Below are 20,632 nucleotides of genomic sequence, written 5' to 3'. Positions count from 1 at the left end.
AGAGGGCAGTGGGTTCCCTCTGCTCGTTCAGCAGCCACTCTGGGAGACGTCGCTCACACAGACTCAAACTCCGCCTGCCAGGCGCTGTATTTCTGGGCCAGATTCTTTGCAGAGGGCTTGGTGTGTGCCAACACCTCCAGAAAGTCAGACGTGGTGACAGTGTCCAGGTGAATAACCGGCAAATCCTTATTCCCTGGAAAGAGAAACATACTACAGTTTCAGGAAGGAGCAGGTAAAGCCACAAATAGACATTATGCAGCTGTGTAATACACAGGATATAAGGAGAATTTGTCCGTCATCCCGTCACAGCACGTTTTTGCTCTGGGCAGACAGAGAGGAACTGACAGTCTTCTAGCCTTGCTCTGCACTGTATGACTGGGCGTATTAGATTCCGTTTACAGTGTAGGCTTTCTGACCATCACATCCCATTGGGACATGGGGAGCTGCAGAAGCCTGTACTGCAGTGTGGGGATGATATATTACTGTTTAAGAGCACTGCAGTCACATTTGCTTAAAATGAAATCATAATTCAGACAGGGGAAAATATAAATGTAACAGTTCTCTGATTTCATTGGAAGGATCAGCTGGTCTGTATCTTGTTGCCGTAGTGCATGAATTGTAGGGAAACAACAAGTACAACATTATTTGGTCACTACTACACCTGTGCATCAGAGGAAGAAGCTACTTCAGTAGCGATATAAGAAACTATTATACTTGAAATCTCTCATAGGTAAAGAAAGCAAGTTGGACATATTAACTATATCTCATATACAGGTACATTGGACTTTACAATATTCCTGCACAAGTTTAACAAGTCTTCAATTAGTATGTTGTGCTGTTAGGATACCACTATATAACTCTGTCTGTGACTTCCTGCTGCCTCCATTCCCCTCCTCACATCATGTCACTGCCTCTGTCACATGCAGCCCTGTCCTCACTGACACATCACTCATCTCCTGATATACTCTGTGCTGCTGGGGTCCCTGCTCCTCCCACTATATAACTCTGTCTGTGACTTCCTGCTGCCTCCATTCCCCTCCTCACATCATGTCACATGCAGCCCTGTCCTCACTGACACATCACTCATCTCCTGATATACTCTGTGCTGCTGGGGGACTCTGCTCCTACCACTATATAACTCTCAGTCTGTGGCTTCCTGCTGCCTCCATTACCCTCCTCACATCATGTCACTGCCCCTGTCACATGCAGCCATCCTCACTGACACATCACTCATCTCCTGATATACTCTGTGCTGCTGGGTACCCTGCTCCTCCCACTATATAACTCTCAGTCTGTGGCTTCCTGCTGCCTCCATTCTCCTCCTCACATCATGTCATTGCCCCTGTCACATGCAGCCCTGTCCTCACAGATCACTCCTCTCCTGATATACTCTGCTGCTGGGGGCCCTGCTCCTTCCACTATATAACTCTCAGTCTGTGGCTTCCTGCTGCCTCCATTCCCCTCCTCACATCATGTCACTCCCCCTGTCACATGCAGCCCTGTCCTCACTGACACATCACTCATCTCCTGATATACTCTGTGCTGCTGGGTACCCTGCTCCTCCCACTATATAACTCTGTCTGTGGCTTCCTGCTGCTTCTATTCCCGTCCTCACATCATGTCACTGCCCCTGTCACATGCAGCCCAATCCTCACTGACACATCACTCATCTCCTGATATACTCTCTGCTGCTGGGGACCCTGCTCCTTCCACTATATAACTCTCAGCATGTGGCTTCCTGCTGCCTCCATTCCCCTCCTCACATCATGTCACTGCCCCTGTCACATGCAGCCCTGTCCTCACTAATTCATCACTCATCTCCTGATATACTCTGTGCTGCTGGGTGAATTAGGATAAAATGTGCAGCTTCTGCTATATTAGTCATCACAATAAAGAGCCACAATATTGTGTCAGTGTCAGACCCCTGAGGACACTTGCACTAACTCGTAAACCAGCATAGGGCGAGATGCCTCTAGAACGTAAGCTTGGCATGTATTTCTGGCTGTTACTCGTACCTGGCTGGTGGTTCTCCAGTGCGTCAAAGATCTTCCTCACCGGCCTCATGGCGGCTTCTTTACAAACCAGTTTAATATCTGATCCGGAGTAGCCTTCTGTTTCCTAAACACAAGACACAGCTGATCGGAACAGAACAGATGTCACACCACCTCTTGTGACTTAAACTACGTCATTGTATAGTGTGACACAACTGCTTCCATATTATAGCGTGGACAACACAACATCATATGCAGTATACATCAGGTGGTGCACATCCTGCAGCTTGGTGGTGCACACAAATAGTAAGTACCACCTGGATGTATGTGCGGGGACTGCGGCCAATACCGGAGATATCTGGTGCAGTCCTCCATATGTAAATCACAAGAGCAGCCCCCATAGGTTTCTATGGGGGCTGCTAAAATGCTGAATATACCAAGATCCAGAATTCTAAGCATTTTATAGCTTGGCACAGTAGCCAATGTCCTCTTCAGATAATGTCCACTCTTGTACCCTATGATGAGGTACAGGATCCCTCCCCAGCAATAGTCTGATCTGTAGGATCCCTCCCCGGCAATGGTCTGATCTGTAGGATCCATCCCCGGCAATGGTCTGATCTGTAGGATCCATCCCCGGCAATGGTCTGATGGTCACACAGTGCTGTATCGCGCCCGGAACCTGTAAGTAAAGTGATCGCATCAGCAGCCACTTTACTTCTTACACATCGCGGGGACGGGTTCCTATCAGAGCTCCTGCGTGTGTTTAATGGTACATCCTGATGATCCTTCATTTCTTATTGCTGTGGTAAGCAGTGTTAAGTAATTATAATTATTGGGACATAGTCACAGATCCTGCTATGTGTCTACTCCAAGGGGTATTGGAAATCTAGCGAAGAGGTACTTCAGTCTATTACGCAAAGTGCAAAACAAAATCTAGGGGCTTGGCGGCAGCTGCGTCCATGGCTCCGCTACAAAGCCCTTCCCTGGCGTACACCCCGATGTGCAATGTCTGAGTCCCCCATTAGCTGCATCTATAGGGGCTGCATTACCGCCTGGTGTGTCTGTAGACGCCACCACCAGGACTCTCACCTGCCCTTAGGCAGTCGCAGCTTCTCAGGCTGGGTGTGGCCTCCTGTATGAGCGTCTGTGTATGATAACCCTTTCAGCGGCACGCCTGCAACACGCCTGTAAAATGTAACATCTCTGTGCGTTTGTAGTCACCCGCCTGTTATTTCCCAGGTGTGCAACTGTCATCTCTGCTACCACGCGTCCAACTTTCATCTGTGACTCTGTATGAACAAATGGCTTAGGGGAGAGGTTCTCAAACGCAGTCCTCAAGGCACCTCCAATGGTCCAAGTTTTAGGTATATCCATAGCTCAGCATGGATCGTTACATCAAATTGACTGTGGTACTAAGGGGGACATTTACTAAGCAGTGATAAGAGCGGAGAAGTGAGCCAGTGGAGAAGTTACCCCATCAACCAATCAGCAGCTCTGTATCATTTTATAGTATGCAAATTATAGATGTTACTACAGTGCTGATTGGTTGCCATGGGCAACTCCTCCACTGGCTCACTTCTCTGCTCTTATCACTGCTTAGTAAATGTACCCCTATGTCACCTGTGGCCAAGCATGGATATACTTAAAACCTGGACTGTTGCCGTGCCTTGAGGACTGTGTTTGAAAACCTCTGGTTTAGGGGATGATTTTTTTTTTAAACGTTGGAGAGAGATAACATGGAGAGAGATAAAATACCAGCCAATCAGCTGCCATGTTACAGGCTGTCCTTGAAAAATGTCAGTTAGGAGCTGATTGGTCGGTAACTCATTAATAGGGTCTATTTACTAAACCATGGGAGGGTGATAATGTGGAGAGATAAAGTACCGGCCAATCATCTCCTAACTGCCATGTTACTGGCTGTGCTTGAAAAAATGACAGGAGCTGGTTGGTTAGGACTTTATCTCCATTCAAGGCTTAGTAAATAGACCCCTAACTCCCACATTGTAACCCAAATACCCGATATCATTGAGTCTGCCTCACGGTCACAGGAGTCCGGGGCATGAAGTTCTCACCTCTCCCAGCACACTGTACTCCAGCTGCGTCCTCCGCTCCACCCCGCCGCTGTTACTCACAGGAGGCAGCCAGTGCTGGATCATGGACTCTCTGGCCTCCTTACAGGGCAAACCCACCAGGATCCTCTTCTCCAGCCGCCGTAACATGGCGTAGTCCAGCTCCCTGACATACAGAGAGTAACAGGTCTTATGTATCATCACTATCCGTATCACATATCCGTATGTATCATCCGTATGTATCATCACTATCCGTATCACAAATGTGTCAAATACTCCCCGCACTGGTGACGGAGCGGTGTGTGGTGGTCCCCGGGGAAACCGCCCCCCTTGCCTCCCTGTAAATCCAGCGCTGCTTGCTGTGGTAAATAATGAATGAGAGTAAACAGATTGAGGAAATATTGCGCTTATAACTCCTCTTAAATCTTATGGGAGAGTGTAGATGTTGCCCATAGCAACCAATCACATTATAGCTGTCATTTTCTAGACTGTACTACATACATGACAGCTAGGAGTATATTTACTAAAAGTCGATTTTTTTTGTGTTTCATGGTCTAAATCCCACATTTACTAACAGATGATTTTTCACATTTTTTTAAAAGGATGTAAAAAATCATGTTCGCAAATGTGTGATTTAGACCCTGAAACACAAAATCGACCTTTAATACATATACCCCCTAAAATCTCATTGGCTGACACGGAAAAAATAAGAATTTACTTACCGATAATTCTATTTCTCATAGTCCGTAGTGGATGCTGGGAACTCCGTAAGGACCATGGGGAATAGCGGCTCCGCAGGAGACTGGGCACAAAAAGTAAAAGCTTTAGACTAGCTGGTGTGCACTGGCTCCTCCCCCTATGACCCTCCTCCAAGCCTCAGTTAAGATACTGTGCCCGGACGAGCGTACATAATAAGGAAGGATCTTGAATCCCGGGTAAGACTCATACCAGCCACACCAATCACACCGTACAACTCATGATCTGAACCCAGTTAACAGTATGATAACCGTAGGAGCCTCTGAAAAGATGGCTTCCAACAATAAACAACCCGATTTGTTTGTAACAATAACTATATACAAGTATTGCAGACAATCCGCACTTGGGATGGGCGCCCAGCATCCACTACGGACTATGAGAAATAGAATTATCGGTAAGTAAATTCTTATTTTCTCTGACGTCCTAGTGGATGCTGGGAACTCCGTAAGGACCATGGGGATTATACCAAAGCTCCCAAACGGGCGGGAGAGTGCGGATGACTCTGCAGCACCGAATGAGAGAACTCCAGGTCCTCCTCAGCCAGGGTATCAAATTTGTAGAATTTAGCAAACGTGTTTGCCCCTGACCAAGTAGCTGCTCGGCAAAGTTGTAAAGCCGAGACCCCTCGGGCAGCCGCCCAAGATGAGCCCACCTTCCTTGTGGAATGGGCTTTTACAGATTTTGGCTGTGGCAGGCCTGCCACAGAATGTGCAAGTTGAATTGTACTACAAATCCAACGAGCAATCGTCTGCTTAGAAGCAGGAGCACCCAGCTTGTTGGGTGCATACAGTATAAACAGCGAGTCAGATTTTCTGACTCCAGCCGTCCTGGAAACATATATTTTCAGGGCCCTGACTACGTCCAGCAACTTGGAGTCCTCCAAGTCCCTAGTAGCCACAGGTACCACAATAGGTTGATTCATGTGAAACGCTGAAACCACCTTAGGGAGAAATTGAGGACGAGTCCTCAATTCCGCCCTATCCGAATGAAATATCAGGTAAGGGCTTTTATAGGATAAAGCCGCCAATTCTGATACGCGCCTGGCTGAAGCCAGGGCCAACAGCATTACCACTTTCCATGTGAGATATTTCAAATCCACTGTGGCAAGTGGTTCAAACCAATGTGATTTTAGGAACCCTAAAACTACATTGAGATCCCAAGGTGCCACTGGAGGCACAAAAGGAGGCTGTATATGCAGTACCCCTTTGACAAACGTCTGAACTTCAGGCACTGAAGCCAGTTCTTTCTGGAAGAAGATCGACCGGGCCGAAATTTGAACCTTAATGGATCCTAATTTTAGGCCCATAGACAATCCTGCTTGCAGGAAATGTAGGAAACGACCCAGTTGAAATTCCTCCGTAGGGGCCTTCTTGGCCTCACACCACGCAACATATTTTCGCCAAATGCGATGATAATGTTTTGCAGTTACATCCTTCCTGGCCTTGATCAAGGTAGGGATGACTTCATCTGGAATGCCTTTTTCCTTCAGGTTCCGGCGTTCAACCGCCATGCCGTCAAACGCAGCCGCGGTAAGTCTTGGAACAGACAAGGTCCCTGCTGGAGCAGGTCCTTCCTTAGAGGTAGAGGCCACGGGTCCTCCGTGAGCATCTCTTGCAGCTCCGGGTACCAAGTTCTTCTTGGCCAATCCGGAGCCACGAGTATCGTTCTTACTCCTCTCCTTCTTATGATTCTCAGTACTTTTGGTATGAGAGGAAGAGGAGGGAACACATATACCGACTGGAACCCCCACGGAGTTACCAGAGCGTCCTCCGCTATTGCCTGAGGGTCCCTTGACCTGGCGCAATATCTGTCCAGTTTCTTGTTGAGACGGGACGCCATCATGTCCACCTTTGGTTTTTCCCAACGGTTTACAATCACTTGGAAGACTTCTGGATGAAGTCCCCACTCCCCCGGGTGGAGGTCGTGTCTGCTGAGGAAGTCTGCTTCCCAGTTGTCCACTCCCGGAATGAACACTGCTGACAGTGCTATCACATGATTTTCCGCCCAGCGGAGAATCCTTGCAGCTTCTGCCATTGCCCTCCTGCTTCTTGTGCCGCCCTGTCTGTTTACGTGGGCGACAGCCGTGATGTTGTCCGACTGGATCAATACCGGTTGACCCTGAAGCAGAGGCCTTGCTTGACTTAGGGCATTGTAAATGGCCCTTAGCTCTAGGATATTTATGTGAAGAGACGTTTCCATGCTTGACCACAAGCCCTGGAAATTTCTTCCCTGTGTGACTGCTCCCCAGCCTCTCAGGCTGGCATCCGTGGTTACCAGCATCCAATCCTGAATGCCGAATCTGCGGCCCTCTAGAAGATGAGCCTTCTGTAACCACCACAGGAGAGATACCCTTGTCCTTGGAGATAGGGTTATCCGCTGATGCATCTGAAGATGCGATCCGGACCATTTGTCCAGCAGATCCCACTGAAAAGTTCTTGCATGGAATCTTCCGAATGGAATCGCTTCGTAAGAAGCCACCATTTTTCCCAGGACTCTCGTGCACTGATGCACTGACACTTGTCCTGGTTTTAGGAGGTTCCTGACTAGCTCGGATAACTCCCTGGCCTTCTCCTCCGGGAGAAACACCTTTTTCTGGACTGTGTCCAGAATCATCCCTAGGAACAGTAGACGTGTTGTCGGAATCAGCTGTGATTTTGGGATATTTAGAATCCACCCGTGCTGACGTAGCACTACCTGAGATAGTGCTACTCCGACCTCTAACTGTTCCCTGGACCTTGCCCTTATCAGGAGATCGTCCAAGTAAGGGATAATTAATACGCCTTTTCTTCGAAGAAGAATCATCATTTCGGCCATTACCTTGGTAAAGACCCGTGGTGCCGTGGACAATCCAAACGGCAGCGTCTGAAACTGATAATGACAGTTTTGTATCACAAACCTGAGGTACCCTTGGTGAGAAGGGTAGATTGGGACATGGAGATAAGCATCCTTGATGTCTAGAGATACCATATAGTCCCCTTCTTCCAGGTTCGCTATCACTGCTCTGAGTGACTCCATCTTGAATTTGAACCTTTTTATGTAAGTGTTCAAAGATTTTAGATTTAAAATTGGTCTCACCGAGCCGTCCGGCTTCGGTACCACAAACAGCGTGGAATAATACCCCTTTCCCTGTTGTAGGAGGGGTACCTTGATTATCACCTGCTGGGAATACAGCTTGTGAATAGCTTCCAATACTGCCTCCCTGTCGGAGGGAGACGTTGGTAGAGCAGACTTCAGATACCGGTGAGGGGGAGACGTCTCGAATTCCAATTTGTACCCCTGTGATACTACCTGCAGGATCCAGGGGTCCACTTGCGAGTGAGCCCACTGCGCGCTGAAATTCTTGAGACGGCCCCCCACCGTGCCCGAGTCTGCTTGCAGAGCCCCAGCGTCATGCTGAGGACTTGGCAGAAGCGGGGGAGGGCTTCTGCTCCTGGGAAGAGGCTGCATGTTGCAGTCTTTTTCCCCTTCCTCTGCCCCGGGGCAGGAACGAGCGGCCTTTTTCCCTCTTGCCCTTATAGGGACGAAAGGACTGGGTTTGAAAAGACGGTGTCTTTTTCTGCTGAGAGGTGACCTGGGGTAAAAAGGTGGATTTTCCAGCCGTTGCTGTGGCCACCAGGTCCGATAGACCGACCCCAAATAACTCCTCCCCTTTATACGGCAATACTTCCATATGTCGTTTGGAATCCGCATCACCTGACCACTGTCGCGTCCATAACGTTCTTCTGGCAGAAATGGACATCGCACTTACTCTAGATGCCAGGGTGCAAATATCCCTCTGTGCATCTCGCATATATAGTAATGCATCCTTTAAATGCTCTATAGTTAATAATATACTGTCCCTATCCAGGGTATCAATATTTTCAGTCAGGGAATCCGACCAAGCCACTCCAGCGCTGCACATCCAGGCTGAGGCGATCGCTGGTCGCAGTATAACACCGGTATGTGTGTATATACCTTTTAAGATATTTTCCAGCCTTCTATCAGCTGGTTCCTTGAGAGCGGCCGTATCAGGAGACGGTAACGCCACTTGTTTTGATAAGCGTGTGAGCGCCTTATCTACCCTAGGGGGTGTTTCCCAACGTGCCCTAACCTCTGGCGGGAAAGGGTATAGTGCCAATAATTTATTAGAAATCAGCAGTTTTTTATCGGGGGAAACCCACGCTTTATCACACACCTCATTTAATTCATCTGACTCAGGAAAAACCACTGGTAGTTTTTTCACACCCCACATAATACCCTTTTTTGTGGTACTTGTAGTGTCAGAAATGTTCAATGCCTCCTTCATTGCCGTGATCATGTAACGTGTGGCCCTACTGGACATTACGTTTGTCTCGTCACCGTCGACACTGGATTCAGTATCCGTGTCAGGGTCTGTGTCGACCATCTGAGGTAACGGGCGTTTTAGCGCCCCTGACGGTGTCTGAGACGCCTGAACAGGCACTAATTGATTTGTCGGCTGTCTCATGTCGTCAACAGTTTTTTGCAAAGTGCTGACATTGTCACGTAATTCTTTAATTACTACCATCCAGTCAGGTGTCGACTCCCTAGGGGGTGACATCACTAACACAGGCAATTGCTCTGCTTCCACATCATTTTCCTCCTCATACATGTCGACACAATCGTACCGACACCCAGCACACACACAGGGAATGCTCTGATAGAGGACAGGACCCCACTAGCCCTTTGGGGAGACAGAGGGAGAGTTTGCCAGCACACACCAGAGCGCTATATATATATACAGGGATAACCTTATATAAGTGTTACTCCCTGTTATAGCTGCTGTATTTATATATTAGCTGCCAATATTGCCCCCCTCTCTGTTTTACCCTGTTTCTGTAGTGCAGGACTGCAGGGGAGAGTCAGGGAGCCGTCCTTCCAGCGGAGCTGTGAAAGAAAATGGCGCTTGTGTGCTGAGGAGAAAGGCTCCGCCCCCTTCACGGCGGCCTTTTCTCCCGCTTTTTTCAGGAAACTGGCAGGGGATAAATGCATCCATATAGCCCAGGAGCTATATGTGATGCATTTTTTTTATCCATATAAGGTTTTTATATCGTTTTTATTGCGTCTCAGGGCGCTCCCCCCCAGCGCCCTGCACCCTCAGTGACCGGAGTGTGAAGTGTGCTGAGAGCAATGGCGCACAGCTGCAGTGCTGTGCGCTACCTTATTTGAAGACAGGAACGTCTTCTGCCGCCGCTTTCTCCGGACCTCTTTGCTCTTCTGGCTCTGTAAGGGGGCCGGCGGCGCGGCTCCGGGACCCATCCAGGCTGAACCTGTGATCGTCCCTCTGGAGCTAATGTCCAGTAGCCAAGAAGCCCAATCCACTCTGCAGTCAGGTGAGTTCGCTTCTTCTCCCCTTAGTCCCACGATGCAGTGAGCCTGTTGCCAGCAGTACTCACTGAAAATAAAAAACCTATTTAAACTTTTACTTCTAAGCAGCTCAGGAGAGCCACCTAGCTTGCACCCTTCTCGTTCGGGCACAAAAATCTAACTGAGGCTTGGAGGAGGGTCATAGGGGGAGGAGCCAGTGCACACCAGCTAGTCTAAAGCTTTTACTTTTTGTGCCCAGTCTCCTGCGGAGCCGCTATTCCCCATGGTCCTTACGGAGTTCCCAGCATCCACTAGGACGTCAGAGAAATAAGAATTTACTCACCGGTAATTCTATTTCTCATAGTCCGTAGTGGATGCTGGGGACTCCGTAAGGACCATGGGGATTAGCGGCTCCGCAGGAGACTGGGCACAACTACAAAGAAAGCTTTAGACTACTGGTGTGCACTGGCTCCTCCCACTAAGACCCTCCTCCAGACCTCAGTCAGGATACTGTGCCCGGAAGAGCTGACACAATTAGGAAGGATTTTGAATCCCGGGTAAGACTCATACCAGCCACACCAATCACACCGTATAACTCGTGATACTATACCCAGTTAACAGCATGATAACAACTGAGCCTCTCAACAGATAGCTCAACAATAACCCTTTAGTTAAGCAATAACTATATACAAGTATTGCAGACAATCCGCACTTGGGATGGGTGCCCAGCATTCACTACGGACTATGAGAAATAGAATTACCGGTGAGTAAATTCTTAATTTCTCTAACGTCATAAGTGGATGCTGGGGACTCCGTAAGGACCATGGGGATTATACCAAAGCTCCCAAACGGGCGGGAGAGTGCGGATGACTCTGCAGCACCGAATGAGAGAACTCAAGGTCCTCCTCAGCCAGGGTATCAAATTTGTAGAATTTAGCAAACGTGTTTGCCCCTGACCAAGTAGCAGCTCGGCAAAGTTGAAGAGCCGAGACCCCTTGGGCAGCCGCCCAAGAAGAGCCCACTTTCCTCGTGGAATGGGCTTTTACTGATTTAGGACGCGGCAGTCCAGCCGCAGAATGTGCAAGCTGAATCGTACTACAGATCCAGCGAGCAATAGTCTGCTTAGAAGCAGGTGCACCCAACTTGTTGGGCGCATACAGGATAAAGAGCGAGTCAGTCTTCCTGACTCCAGCTGTCCTGGAAACATAAATTTTTAGGGCCCTGACTACATCCAACAACTTGGAAGCCTCCAAGTCATTTGTAGCCGCAGGCACCACGATAGGTTGGTTCAGATGAAAAGCTGATACCACTTTGGGGAGAAACTGGGGACGAGTCCTCAATTCTGCCCTATCCATATGGAAAATCAGATAAGGGCTTTTACATGACAAAGCCGCCAATTCTGAAACACGCCTGGCCGAAGCCAAGGCCAACAACATGACCACTTTCCACGTGAGATATTTTAAATCCACGGTTTTCAGTGGCTCAAACCAATGTGACTTTAGGAAATCCAACACCATGTTGAGATCCCAAGGTGCCACTGGAGGCACAAAAGGGGGCTGAATATGCAGCACTCCCTTAACAAAAGTCTGAACTTCAGGTAGTGAAGCCAATTCTCTCTGGAAGAAAATCGACAGAGCCGAAATCTGGACCTTAATGGAACCCAATTTAAGGCCCATAGTCACCCCTGACTGTAGGAAGTGCAGGAACCGGCCCAGCTGAAATTCTTCCGTTGGGGCCTTCCTGGCCTCACACCACGCAACATATTTTCGCCATATGCGGTGATAATGGTTCGCGGTTACTTCTTTCCTAGCTTTTATCAGCGTAGGAATGACTTCCTCCGGAATGCCCTTTTCCTTCAGGATCCGGTGTTCAACCGCCATGCCGTCAAACGCAGCCGCGGTAAGTCTTGGAACAGACAGGGCCCCTGCTGCAGCAGGTCCTGTCTGAGCGGTAGAGGCCATGGGTCCTCTGACATCATTTCTTGAAGTTCCGGATACCACGCTCTTCTTGGCCAATCCGGAACAATGAGTATAGTTCTTACTCCTCTTCTCCTTATTATCCTCAGTACCTTTGGTATGAGGAAGAGGAGGGAACACAAACCGATCGGTACACCCACGGTGTTACCAGAGCGTCCACAGCTATCGCCTGCGGGTCTCTTGACCTGGCGCAATATTTTTCTAGCTTTTTGTTTAGGCGGGACGCCATCATGTCCACCTGTGGTTTTTCCCACTGGTTTACAATCATTTGAAAGACTTCTGGATGAAGTCCCCACTCTCCCGGGTGGAGGTCGTGCCTGCTGAGGAAGTCTGCTTCCCAGTTGTCCACTCCCGGACAGTGCTAACACGTGATTTTCCGCCCCTCGGAGAATCCTTGTGGCTTCTGCCATCGCCGTCCTGCTTCTCGTGTCGCCCTGTCGATTTACATGGGCGACTGCCGTGATGTTGTCTGACTGGATCAGTACCGGCTGGTTTTGAAGCAGGGGTTTTGCCTGACTTAGGGCATTGTAAATGGCCCTTAGTTCCAGAATATTTATGTGCAGGGAAGTCTCCTGACTTGTCCATAGTCCTTGGAAGTTTCTTCCCTGTGTGACTGCTCCCCAGCCTCGAAGGCTGGCATCCGTGGTCACCAGGACCCAGTCCTGTATGCCGAATCTGCGGCCCTCTTGAAGATGAGCACTCTGCAGCCACCACAGCAGAGACACCCTTGTCCTTGGAGACAGGGTTATCAGACGATGCATCTGAAGATGCGATCCGGACCACTTGTCCAACAGGTCCCACTGAAAGGTTCTTGCATGAAACCTGCCGAATGGAATCGCTTCGTAGGAAGCTACCATTTTTCCCAGGATCCGCGTGCAGTGATGCACCGACACCTGTTTTGGTTTTAGGAGGCCTCTGACTAGAGATGACAGCTCCTTGGCCTTCTCCTCTGGGAGAAACACTTTTCTCTGTTCTGTGTCCAGAACCATCCCTAGGAACAGCAGGCGTGTCGTAGGGACCAGCTGTGACTTTGGAATGTTTAGAATCCAGCCGTGCTGTTGCAGCACTTCCCGAGATAGTGCTACCCCTACCAATAACTGTTCTCTGGACCTCGCCTTTATCAGGAGATCGTCCAAGTACGGGATAATTAAAACTCCCTTCCTTCGAAGGAGTATCATCATTTCCGCCATTACCTTGGTAAAGACCCTCGGAGCCGTGGAGAGACCGAACGGCAACGTCTGGAATTGGTAATGACAAACTTGTACCACAAACCTGAGGTACTCCTGGTGAGGATGGTAAATGGGGACATGTAGGTAAGCATCCTTGATGTCCAGCGATACCATGTAATCTCCCTCGTCCAGGCTCGCAATAACCGCCCTGAGCGATTCCATCTTGAACTTGAATTTTTTTATATATGTGTTCAAGGATTTCAAATTTAAAATGGGTCTCACCGAACCGTCCGGTTTCGGTGCCACAAACATTGTGGAATAGTAACCCCTTCCTTGTTGAAGTAGGGGCACCTTTACTATCACTTGTTGTGAATACAGCTTTTGAATTGCCTGTAACACTGCCTCCCTGCCTGAGGGAGTCGTTGGCAAGGCAGATTTGAGGAAACGGCGGGGGGGAGACGTCTCGAATTCCAGTTTGTACCCCTGAGATACTATTTGAAGGATCCAGGGATCCACCCGTGAGCGAGCCCACTGCTTGCTAAAATGCTTGAGACGGGCCCCCACCGTACCTGGCTCTGCCTGTGGAGCCCCAGCGTCATGCTGTGGACTTTGAGGAAGCGGGGGAGGACTTTTGCTCCTGGGAACTGGCTGTATGTTGCAGCTTTTTCCCTCTACCTCTGGGCAGAAAGGACGCGCCTTTAACCCGCTTGCCCCTATTGGGCCGAAAGGACTGTACCTGATAATACGGTGCTTTCTTTGGTTGTGAGGGAACATGGGGCAAAAATGTAGACTTCCCAGCTGTTGCTGTGGAAACAAGGTCCGAGAGACCATCCCCGAACAATTCCTCACCCTTATAAGGCAGAACTTCCATGTGTCGTTTGGAATCTGCATCACCTGTCCACTGCCGAGTCCATAACCCTCTCCTGGCAGAAATGGACATTGCACTAATTTTGGATGCCAGCCGGCAAATATCCCTCTGTGCATCCCTCATGTATAAAAGTGCGTCTTTTATATGCTCTACGTTCAGCAAAATAGTGTCCCTATCTAGGGTATCTATATTTTCTGACAGGGAATCTGACCACGCAGCAGCAGCGCTGCACATCCAGGCTGAAGCTATAGCCGGTCTCAGTATCACACCTGTGTGTGTATATATAGATTTCAGGATAGCCTCCTGCTTTCTATCAGCAGATTCCTTCAGGGCGGCCGTATCCGGAGACGGTAGTGCCACCTTCTTCGACAAGCGTGTGAGCGCCTTATCCACCCTAGGGGATGTTTCCCAGCGTGACCTATCCTCTGGCGGGAAAGGGTACGCCATTAGTAACCTCTTAGAAATTACCATCTTTTTATCAGGGGAAGCCCACGCTTCTTCACACACTTCATTTAACTCTTCAGATGGAGGAAAAGCTACTGGTAGTTTTTTCTCTCCAAACATTATACCCTTTTTTGTGGTACCGGGGGTAACATCAGAAATGTGTAACACATTTTTCATTGCCTCAATCATGTAACGTGTGGCCCTACTGGAAGTTACATCGTCGTCGACACTGGAGTCAGTATCCGTGTCGACATCTGTGTCAACCATCTGAGGTAGCGGGCGTTTTAGAGCCCCTGATGGTTTTTGAGACGCCTGGGCAGGCACAGGCTGAGAAGCCGGCTGTCCCACATTAGGTATGTCGTCAAACCTTTTATGTAAGGAGTCGACACTATCACGTAATTCCTTCCACAGCACCATCCACTCAGGTGTCGACCCCACAGGGGGTGACATCACATTTACAGGCATCTGCTCCGCCTCCACATAAGCCTCCTCATCAAACATGTCGACACAGCCGTACCGACACACCGCAAACACACAGGGAATGCTCTGACAGAGGACAGGACCCCACAAAGCCCTTTGGAGAGACAGAGAGAGAGTATGCCAGCACACACCAGAGCGCTATATAACACTGGGATCCCACTATCAATGAGTGTTTTCCCTATAGCTGCTTTTTTATATATATTACATATATATATCTATACTGCGCCTAAATTTAGTGCCCCCCCCCCCCCCCTCTCTTTTTTACCCTTCTGTAGTTTTCTCAGACTGCAGGGGAGAGCCAGGGAGCTTCCTTCCAGCGGAACTGTGAGGGAAAAATGGCGCCAGTGTGCTGAGGGAGAAGCCCCGCCCCCTTTTCGGCGGACTTTCTCCCGCTTTTTCTGTTATACTGGCAGGGGTAATTTTGCATCTATATAGCCCCTGGGACTATATATGATGCATATATTGCCCTCAGGGCGCCCCCCCCCCCCCAGCGCCCTGCACCCATCAGTGACCGAAGTATGAGGTGTACATGAGGAGCAATGGCGCACAGCTGCAGTGCTGTGCGCTACCTTGGTGAAGACTGAAGTCTTCTGCCGCCGATTTTCCGGACCTTCTTCGTGCTTCTGGCTCTGTAAGGGGGACGGCGGCGCGGCTCCGGGAACGAACACCAAGGTCGGGTCCTGCGGTCGATCCCTCTGGAGCTAATGGTGTCCAGTAGCCTAAGAAGCCCAAACTACCACCTGTTAGGTAGGTTCGCTTCTTCTCCCCTTAGTCCCTCGCTGCAGTGAGTCTGTTGCCAGCAGATCTCACTGAAAATAAAAAAACTAAATATACTTTCTTTCTAGGAGCTCAGGAGAGCCCCTAGTGTGCATCCAGCTCAGCCGGGCACAAGAATCTAACTGAGGTCTGGAGGAGGGTCTTAGTGGGAGGAGCCAGTGCACACCAGTAGTCTAAAGCTTTCTTTGTAGTTGTGCCCAGTCTCCTGCGGAGCCGCTAATCCCCATGGTCCTTACGGAGTCCCCAGCATCCACTTAGGACGTTAGAGAAATACCTTAATTCCTTTTCAAAGGTTTGCTACTTCTACCTCGTACTATTGCGAGTTACATTTAGTATTGTATGCACAGTGTACCCGCGCTCTACGTACGTGCGCTCTGCACAGTGTACCTGCACTCTGCATACGTGCGCTCTGCACAGAGTACGGGCGCTCTGCACAGTGTACCCGCGCTCTGCATACGTGCGCTTTGCACAGAGTACATGCGCCCTGCACAGTGTACCCGCGCTCTGCGTACGGGCGCTCTGCACAGTGTACCTGCGCTCTGTGTACGGGCGCTCTACTCAGTGTACCCGCGCTCTATGTATGTGCGCTCTGCACAGTGTACCTGCGCTCTGCGTACGGGCGCTCTGCACAGTGTACCCGCGCTCTGCGTACGGGCGCTCTGCACAGTGTACCCGCGCTCTGCGTACGGGCGCTCTGCACAGTGTACCCGCGCTCTGCGTACGGGCGCTCTGCACAGTGTACCCGCGCTCTACGTACGTGCGCTCTGCACAGTGTACCTGCACTCTGCATACGTGCGCTCTGCGTACGGGCGCTCTGCACAGTGTACCCGCGCTCTGCGTACGGGCGCTCTGCACAGTGTACCCGTGCTCTGCGTACCCGCGCTCTGCGTACGAGCGCTCTGCACAGTGTACCCGCGCTCTGCGTACGGGCGCTCTGCACAGTGTACCCGCGCTCTGCGTACGGGCGCTCTGCACAGTGTACCCGCGCTCTGTGTACGGGCGCTCTACTCAGTGTACCCGCGCTCTATGTATGTGCGCTCTGCACAGTGTACCTGCGCTCTGCGTACGGGCGCTCTGCACAGTGTACCCGCGCTCTGCGTACGGGCGCTCTGCACAGTGTACCCGCGCTCTGCGTACGGGCGCTCTGCACAGTGTACCCGCGCTCTGCGTACGGGCGCTCTGCACAGTGTACCCGCGCTCTACGTACGTGCGCTCTGCACAGTGTACCTGCACTCTGCATACGTGCGCTCTGCGTACGGGCGCTCTGCACAGTGTACCCGCGCTCTGCGTACGGGCGCTCTGCACAGTGTACCCGTGCTCTGCGTACCCGCGCTCTGCGTACGAGCGCTCTGCACAGTGTACCCGCGCTCTGCGTACGGGCGCTCTGCACAGTGTACCCGCGCTCTGCGTACGGGCGCTCTGCACAGTGTACCCGTGCTCTGCGTACCCGCGCTCTGCGTACGAGCGCTCTGCACAGTGTACCCGCGCTCTGCGTACGGGCGCTCTGCACAGTGTACCCGCGCTCTGCGTATGGGTGCTCTGCACAGTGTACCCATGCTCTGTGGATGTGCACTCTGCACAGTGTACCTGCGCTCTGCGTACGGGCGCTCTGCACAGTGTACCCGCGCTCTGCGTACGGGCGCTCTGCACAGTGTACCCGCGCTCTGCGTACGGGACCTCTGCACAGTGTACCCGCGCTCTGCGTACGGGCGCTCTGCACAGTGTACCCGCGCTCTGCGTACGGGCGCTCTGCACAGTGTACCCGCGCTCTACGTACGTGCGCTCTGCACAGTGTACCCGCGCTCTGCGTACGGGCGCTCTGCACAGTGTACCCGCGCTCTGCGTACGGGCGCTCTGCACAGTGTACCCGCGCTCTGCGTACGGGCGCTCTGCACAGTGTACCCGCGCTCTGCGTACGGGCGCTCTGCACAGTGTACCCGCGCTCTGCGTACGGGCGCTCTGCACAGTGTACCTGCACTCTGCATACGTGCGCTCTGCACAGAGTACGGGCGCTCTGCACAGTGTACCCGCGCTCTATATACGTGCGCTCTGCACAGAGTACGGGCGCTCTGCATAGTGTACCTGCACTCTGCATACGTGCGCTCTGCACAGTGTACCCGCACTCTGCATACGTGCGCTCTGCACAGTGTACCCGCGCTCTATGTATGTGCGCTCTGCACAGTGTACCCGCGCTCTGCGTACGGGCGCTCTGCACAGTGTACCCGCGCTCTGTGTACGGGCGCTCTGCACAGTGTACCCGCGCTCTATGTATGTGCGCTCTGCACAGTGTACCTGCGCTCTGCGTACGGGCGCTCTGCACAGTGTACCCGCGCTCTGCACAGTGTACCCGCGCTCTGCCTACGGGCGCTCTGCACAGTGTACCCGCGCTCTGCGTACGGGCGCTCTGCACAGTGTACCTGCACTCTGCATACGTGCGCTCTGCGTACAGGCGCTCTGCACAGTGTACCCCGTGCTCTGCGTACGGGCGCTTTGCACAGTGTACCCGCGCTCTGCGTACGGGCGCTCTGCACAGTGTAACCGCGCTCTGCGTACGGGCGCTCTGCACAGTGTACCCGCGCTCTGCGTATGGGTGCTCTGCACAGTGTAACCGCGCTCTGCGTACGGGACCTCTGCACAGTGTACCCGCGCTCTGCGTACGGGACCTCTGCACAGTGTACCCGCGCTCTGCGTACGGGCGCTCTGCACAGTGTACCCGCGCTCTGCGTATGGGTGCTCTGCACAGTGTACCCATGCTCTGTGTATGTGCACTCTGCACAGTGTACCTGCGCTCTGCGTACGGGCGCTCTGCACAGTGTACCAGCGCTCTGTGTATGTGCGCTCTGCACAGTGTACCCGCGCTCTGCGTACGGGCGCTCTGCACAGTGTACCCGCGCTCTGTGTATGTGCGCTCTGCACAGTGTACCTGCGCTCTGCGTACGGGCGCTCTGCACAGTGTACCCGCGCTCTGCGTATGGGCGCTCTGCACAGTATACCCGCGCTCTGCGTAAGTGCGCTCTGCACAGTGTACCCGCGCTCTGTGTATGTGCACTCTGCACAGTGTACCCGCGCTCTGCGTACGGGCGCTCTGCACAGTGTACCCGCGCTCTGTGTATGTGCGCTCTGCACAGTGTACACGCGCTCTGCTCAGTGTTTATAACAGTTTTGCGTTACATGCTTTATGTAGTTTTTTCCCCCAACGACTAAAATATCCATCTTGCAGTGACGCCATGACGGAAACTTCCCTCTGTAGGAAACACTTTGCTCGGAACCTCACAATCCTGCTAATACGCGGGTGCAAAGCCGTTATTAAAACAAAGGTCTTCTAACAAAATCTGCGCCGTCTCTTTGCAGAGAAAGGGCCGGATTCTTAATTGTACATTAATGCATTCGCACTTACGATCCCGTATGCAGGTAATGTGCAAAAATATGGTAATGCTGCCGCCATCTTGAAATGTCCTGAGACGCCCACAAACAGCCTTGCAAATCTCAGCATCTGTGTACAACTATGAACCAAGCCCTATTATCAGGAGCTAATATACAATCACTTGTTGCAGTGGATCAAAATATCACAAATAACTGAATAAGTTAAAAAAAAAAACACAAGCACAAAAAAAAGTAAAAATAAGTTTGAATGTTGAAACAAAAAAGAGAAATGTATTCCGGTGATGATTCTGTGCCGTCCGCTGTCTCTCATACATATAGCTATACCATAAGATTACACAGAGATCAGCGAGGTCGCAGCCGGGTTCTTATCCTGCGCAGTAACAGATCAGATCTCACATTTGCACATAGATATAAATCAGATTACAGCCCCCTCCTACACTCAGCACAGACTCTGCCAGTTTAAGTACTCTACACTTGGAAGTTAAACCCCTTCTTAGCTAAACCATAGTAAATAACTTGTTTATAAAGTCAGAGAGCTTTTTAAATACTGGCATATGGTAGCTCTGAGTTTATTAAAGATTATTTTCCTCTGGCCGTAAGGAATAAACTAACATTAAAGTGGAGAGAGAGAGCTCACAATTAATCTTTAAAATGTTTTAAGCAAACCCTTTCTATTGGTCTGCAGCTGAGAGGCTGAGAGGACGTGTACTGGGAGAGCGCGGTTCTGATGGCTTACCAGGGCAGATTGGAGGCAGCTAACACAAACACAAGATCATCTGACCGTGACAAGCCATCCATCTGTACCAGCAATTCCGTCTTCATCCTGCGACTCCCCTCATGTTCGCCCCTGTCGGGAATGAGGGGGACACTCGTGAGGACAGATTGGTGGTTACTGGCCGCAAAGCTATTGTAAACATTGAGCTCAAAATAATAATAATAAAAGAAATAAAGTCAAACTTCTACTTGAACTTGCTCATCCGTAGCCCGAAACATCACTTATAGGGGGTCATTCCAAGTTGATCGCTCGCTGCCGATTTTCGCAGTGCAGCGATCAGGTGAAAAAAATGCATTTCTGTGTATGCGTATGCACCGCAATGCGCACGCGCGACGTACGGGTACAAAGCTCTTTGTGGTTGTGCTCAGGTTCTAGCAAAGTTTTCCTTCGCACTGGCGGCCACAAGAAGATTGACAGGAAGGGGGCGTTACTGGGTGTCAACTGACCGTTTTCAGGGAGTGTTTGTAAAAACGCAGGTGTGTCTGGGCGTTTGCTGGGCGGGTGTATGACGGAAAATCCGGACACGAATAGGCTGAAGTGATCGCAAGCACTGAGTAGGTTTAGAGCTACTCAGAAACTACACAAGCTGTTTTTGTAGAGCTCGGCTGCACATGCGTTCGCACTTCTGCTAAGCTAAAA

General features: G+C 50.9%; 1 protein-coding gene across 2 annotated transcripts in view; it reads right to left on the bottom strand.

Moving 5' to 3' along the window:
- The window catches only part of KATNAL2 (katanin catalytic subunit A1 like 2), a 103,216-nt gene continuing 82,584 nt past the window's right edge, over positions 1 to 20,632 (bottom strand). For both annotated transcript variants that reach the window (XM_063958625.1, XM_063958632.1), the window contains exons 13-16: positions 19,955 to 20,065; positions 4,064 to 4,226; positions 2,016 to 2,118; positions 1 to 193 (exon numbers count right to left, since the gene is read on the bottom strand). In XM_063958625.1, the coding sequence (XP_063814695.1) occupies positions 54 to 193; positions 2,016 to 2,118; positions 4,064 to 4,226; positions 19,955 to 20,065 (517 nt within the window). In that variant the 3' untranslated portion in view covers positions 1 to 53. The remainder of the gene's footprint in view (positions 194 to 2,015; positions 2,119 to 4,063; positions 4,227 to 19,954; positions 20,066 to 20,632) is intronic.

This window comes from Pseudophryne corroboree, chromosome 1 (assembly GCF_028390025.1).
Source record: "Pseudophryne corroboree isolate aPseCor3 chromosome 1, aPseCor3.hap2, whole genome shotgun sequence".
NCBI classification, from domain to species: Eukaryota; Metazoa; Chordata; class Amphibia; order Anura; family Myobatrachidae; genus Pseudophryne; species Pseudophryne corroboree.
Note: the sequence above shows the minus strand (reverse complement) of the source record. Positions and strands in the feature narration are given on the sequence as shown.